The sequence below is a fragment of the Borostomias antarcticus genome, assembly GCF_949987555.1.
Source record: "Borostomias antarcticus genome assembly, chromosome: 3".
NCBI classification, from domain to species: domain Eukaryota; kingdom Metazoa; phylum Chordata; class Actinopteri; order Stomiiformes; family Stomiidae; genus Borostomias; species Borostomias antarcticus.
In genome coordinates, this window is record NC_140236.1 from 7,587,351 (window position 1) to 7,593,103 (window position 5,753).

The 5,753-nt window shown below is 45.5% G+C and overlaps 1 protein-coding gene across 1 annotated transcript; it reads left to right on the top strand.

The window, feature by feature from the left end:
* Window positions 1–1,740: 1,740 nt before the first annotated feature.
* apobec2b (apolipoprotein B mRNA editing enzyme, catalytic polypeptide-like 2b) lies at window positions 1,741–4,961 on the top strand (the record flags this gene model as incomplete). Its single annotated transcript, XM_084436310.1, has 3 exons — window positions 1,741–2,021; window positions 3,756–3,936; window positions 4,614–4,961. 3 exons carry the CDS (start codon window positions 1,741–1,743, stop codon window positions 4,959–4,961), a joined length of 810 nt encoding a protein of 269 aa, XP_084292436.1.
* Between the last annotated feature and the right edge of the window lie 792 nt (window positions 4,962–5,753).

Below are 5,753 nucleotides of genomic sequence, written 5' to 3' on the forward strand. Positions count from 1 at the left end.
TCCATTACAGTTGAATCAGCGGGGAGGCATGCAGGCTGCCATGTCCTACGCTGTCCTCTCTTCCACAGCCAAGTGAACAGACCACAGAATGAAGCATCCCTAGCCCAGCACAAAGGAACAGGTGTACTGCTGTTAGCTGCATCCTTGGACCCACACTCTCCAATCATATCCTGTCAGTCAGGGATTCACAGCGAATGGGTCTCCTCAAAGCAGTCACAAGGCAGATTCTATTTTCACCCATGGCCATGAGGCGGTACCCAAGCCCCGCCCCTTTCTTCCTCCCTCTCTCTCGTTCTGTCTCTCTTTCTCGGTCTACCTCTGCCTCTCTATGGGGTGAAAAACCACTTCAAGAGATAACCTAATTTGCCTGATCTCCATTATCATCAGTGATCACACGGATCCATGTGCATGGGAGTTGCATGCCTCATGTGACTGGTCATGATTTCATGCACTGATGTGCGCATTTGTGCACAGATGTGCGCGTTTGTGCACAGATGTGTGTGTGCGTTTGTGCATGTGTGCACGTGCACACACTTCATGTATGATTTATTTGGCCTTGGTATGTGTTGCCCTGTGTGTGTGTGTATGTTTATGTGTGTTTGCTTTGAGCACCACCCCCACTCTGTGACAGCTCATCCATTTCAGTTAGACTGGTGGGGCTGGCTACGGCATGTCTGGTAATTGCTTCTGAAATGAATTACTTGACAGAGAGAGAGAGAGGGGGGGGGGGCAGAGGAAATTGTAATTGCATTGCTTCCCCTCCCCCATTCCCTCCTACTCATGCCTCAAGTTATTACATCTGCAGTGCAGAAATCCATTTCACCCTCGCCAACGCAATCTCATTCCCTCCCCCTCCCAGACCCTTGGCCCAGCAGACGGACCTGTGTTGACATAAGATGAATTGACAGATTGATTCTTTATCCACCTCATCCACATTTCAACATATTCCACGTATGTGTGCATGCATGCATACTCTATATATAATGTACAGTACATTCTATATCGTGCTGCCATAATGTACTTAAGCTAATTGCCCATGCACAGAAAAGGGTTATGGTTCATGACTGTGTGTGTGTGTGTGTGTGTGTGTGTGTGTGTGTGTGTGTGTGTGTGTGTGTGTGTGTGAGAGAGAGAGAGAGAGAGAAATCTCTTCCTCCAGACAGCTGTTTGGTTGCCCTTTAGCTGGCCTTGGTGCAGTAAGGCCCAGAGGCAGCAGGAGGGTGTAGAGCTGGCAGGACAGTTGCGGTGCTGTGTCTGTCTATCTACAGAGCCCTAGGCATTCTGCACACACACTGCCAGAGGAGTGTTATTAATAACCTGCCTGTTGTTAGCTTGCTGACAAACCTGACAAGGAAGAAGGCCCAATTTGTGTGATTTGTTCAACAAACTGAACACTTGAGATCATTTAAACTTTCTGTCAGTATGACAGCCTGTCTCAACTCCTGCTGATGTATATGGCACAGCCTTCCCTCACCCCCCAAAAACCTATAGAGTTCAGTATATGTTCATTGAGCCCGAGCCACTCTAAGCACGGTCCCTTGGCCTTATAATAGAATGGCATGGAAAAGGGGGAGTGAGCTAATGAGTCACCTACCTCTCTCACACACACACACACACACACACACACACATTCTGACCACCACACTAGTGCCTATTTCAGTAGGAGCACACACACGGAGGACCTCTCCTCTGATCCACAATTTCTCTCTGGCACTTTGACTCACACACACACACCTGGCCATGGCCGACAGAAACCCTGGTCGTATCAGCCTGAAGAAGAAGGAGAAGAAATCGGAGAACAAAACGGATAAAGAGAAGGAGAAAGCTAATGATAAAGCTGTGAAGAAGCCTGACAAAGTTGTAAAGGAGCCAGATAAGGTCCAAGAAAAACCCCAAACAGAGGATGAGAAGAAGGAGGGAGGAGGAGGAAAAACAGAAGGAGCGGAGGAGAAAATGGAAGGAGTGGAAGAGAACGGAGCATTTCAGCCTATAGAGCTTCCACCGTTTGAAATCGTCACAGGGTGGGTCAAGATCGAACGCCCGCACACACACCACAGACTGAAGGGATGGAGAATACACAGTACACAACATAGATACACACAACATGTACACACACCCCACACACACCTTGCGTGTGTGAATCTGTTTGGATGTCACATGCATACATGTAAAGGTTGTACAGTATGTTTGTCATACATCTCCTTACTGGCTGTGCGTAGTTCATCTTGGTATTCTGCTCTACTCAAGCTTATCTTGGATCTGAGGACTGATACTAATGACACGCACCTGCTATTTTTGTTTGGGTGTGTCTAGAGATGAGTCACTGTATCAGTGGCATTTCTAGGGGGCATGTGCCACCCCTGAAAAAGGCCTTGCCACCCCAGTTGCCACTCTATTTGTATGGGGGAGATAACCACTGCAACCCCCCCCCCCCCCCCCCCCCCAGCTGAAACCTCTGCCACCCTACAAATGAGTCTCTTTCTAAACACTGAAGAAAAAATAACAAGAAATAAACAATTAATGGATGTTTATTCATGGTACCATACCCCCCCGAGTGAGTTATTGCTTTTATACAATGATTACACATCATCAGAAAAAACATTTTGGGATAAAGAATGATTATTATAGTGCTTTAAAGCGATTATAATGAACTCTGCCAAGAAAATGCCGTTTTTATATTATTTAATTTCTATAAATTATCACTGTTGCACAGCAACACAAAACCAACACAAGTAGCTCTCCCACACATTATTTGGAGTACAGAATTTTCTATCCCTGGGGGGCGATAAGCTTTACGATTCCCTAACACTACGGTGCAGTCCTTGTCAGGGTAGTGCCTCACAGGCCTGCCTCATGGCCTACATCTTTCCTTATAGTTATTAGGGGGAACTGGGGGACATATTCTCAGCTATCCACTTACAGGCACTGTATGTGATTAACTTGAGGAAGGGTGGAGTGAAGGAGTGAGGGAGGGACGGAGGTAGAGAAGGAGGATGGAAGGATGCATTTAAAAAGTCCTTGGATGTTTTCCCCTCTCTTAAAGTGTGACTCATGGCCGTCGTTATGGGCGGGCCTTAGGGGGCCTGGTCCACCCCCAAAAGTGCTAGTGCCCCCCCATTGGCACCCATAGTTTGAAAATTAGTATCCATCAGCACTGCACAAATAGGATATCGTATTATCAAAAATATGTAATCATATTTGTGCCCCTTCATGCAGTTCATACAGGATGCCCCCCTTAAGACTGAGCACTAGCGACGGGTCTGGTGTCGCTCATCCTGACATGATAGGAATTATTTTGGCCGGCCTGCAGTGTAGTCTGCAGTGTTGAGTGACTGACGGGGCTGTTTGCACACAGGGAGGGCTGGGAACACAGTACTAGTCTCTATTGTCACACTCTATATTTACAATGGTGGAAGGCTCAGTGGCTTCTGTGTGCTGCAGTCTCATGAACATTTCAAAAGATGTATCTGGTACAGTAGGCTTCCCGATTACTGATCAGTATTTGTAAATAGTAGTCAGATACCAGACAGTACTGCATTGACTGTATTTAAAGGGCCAAGTGGACATGCGAAGGATAGGAAGAAGACCAGGAACTGGCATTGATCCAGAGATTCCTCTCTCGTCCCCTCTCTCTCTACCCTCCCCCCTCTCTCTCTCTCTCTCTCTCTCTCTCTCTCTCAATCTCCCTCTCTCTCTCACTCTCTCACTCCACCCCTCTCTTTCTCACTCTCTCTCTCACTCTCTTGCTCTCATAGGGAACAAATGAACCCCTTCTACTTTAAGTTCCAGTTCAGGAATGTGGAGTACTCATCTGGGCGGAACAAGACCTTCCTGTGTTTCCGGGTGGAGACACCGGGGGGCAGTATGGAACCTCTGCAGGGCGTCATGGAGGATGAGCACTCCCTAGCACATGCAGAGGATGCCTTCTTTCAACAGGTAACCCACACTCATGCAAAACATATATGTGTACTGTGAACATATATATATACACATACACTAATGACACACTGTGGTTCAGGAGGACGAGCGGGTCAACCAATGATCGCAGGGTTGGTGGTTCAAATCCCGGCTCCTCATGTCCACATGTCAAAGTGTCCTTGGGCAAGACACTGCACCCCAAATTGCTCTCAATGACACGGCTGGCACCTTGCATGGCAGCTGCCGCCATTGGTGTGTGAATGTGTGTGTGAATGGGTGAATGAGAGGCCATTGTAAAGTGCTTTGGATAAAAGCACTTTATAAGTGCAGTCCATTTACCATTTACCAATATGACACATATATACACTGTCATTAGTGTATGTATATATATAGCCTATATACACTAATGATAGAAATCTGTCTGTTTGTAGGCTATCTGTATTTGCTCCACTACCAGGCATTGTATGCATTGAGAACGAGGCATTGTATGTGGCCGGTGTATTGCTCAGGACTCAAGCACATGCATGTGTCAGATGTAAAGTTTTTTAGATCAGAAAGCTGGAGGGAAAACGCTTGTTTTGGCACATTGTAAAGGGTAGTCCCAGCTTTCATTTGGGGCGGGGGAGGGGGGGGGTAATGCACTAGTATACACAGACATCCACATACACGCTCACAGTTGCCTCCTCTCCTCACAGGTGCTGCCTCACTACGACTCCTCCCAATGTTATGAGGTCACATGGTACGTTTCATCCAGTCCCTGTGCGGCGTGCGCTGCCAAACTTGCTGACATCCTCCGCCAGCGGAAAACGCTTCGCCTCACCATCCTCTGCTCCCGCCTCTTCATGTGGGAGGAGCCAGAGATAGGGGAGGGGCTAAAAGGCCTCGCAGGAGCGGGCTGTAAGCTGAGGATGATGAAGCCAACGGATTTCCTGCATGTGTGGGGGACTTATGTGGAGAAGGAGGAGGAGGTCTTTGCTCCCTGGGCAGACTGTCAAGAGAACTATGTCTATTATGAGGAGAAACTGGCAGAGATCTTACAGTAGATAGTGCCTGTCAGAAAAGTATGCTTTTGTTTTTATTAAACACAGATGAATTATACACACACACACACACACACGCTAACCTTGCTTAGAGTTTCTGAACACTTGCGGACTGGACACGGAGATCACACACCCACAAACACATGGGAGCATTCATTCTGGATCTCAGTCATGAGTTGTTGATTTGGTGAATAGACCAGTCATCAAAAGCCCTTGGTTTTGGATAGAAAAAAAAGTTTATTTCGTAACATGAAAAAATGCATACAAAATTGAACACTTTGAAAGTGGAAAACAGATGTATAGGGATTTGCCAAACAACAGCTATAAATAGATAGATAGATAGATAGATAGATAGATAGATAGATATAATATTACAGTATGTTATATTACAGTCAATTAGCAGACACTTTTATCCAAAACCACTTACAGTATGTGCATTCAACGTAGGTAAAGAGTAAATACTGTAAGTGCATCTCCTTTCTAAACAAAGAAACCTAATAGCTTAACCAGCACTGAAGTGAAAATGCAAGAACCAATATATATACAAGAACAACCAATATATATCTGAATAACAGTTAACTATTCAGAACCTTCTTTTGAAGAGACATGTATGTTAATGGTGGTTAGACATTATGTGGATATATATAGACATTATGTGGATATATATTGTTGATTAATGTAAATATATATTCACATAATGTCTAACCACAATTCATACATGTCTCTTCAAAAGAAGATTCTGAATTGAACTGATGATTTGAAGCCTGATATTTCTTCATCAACCTCATATTAATA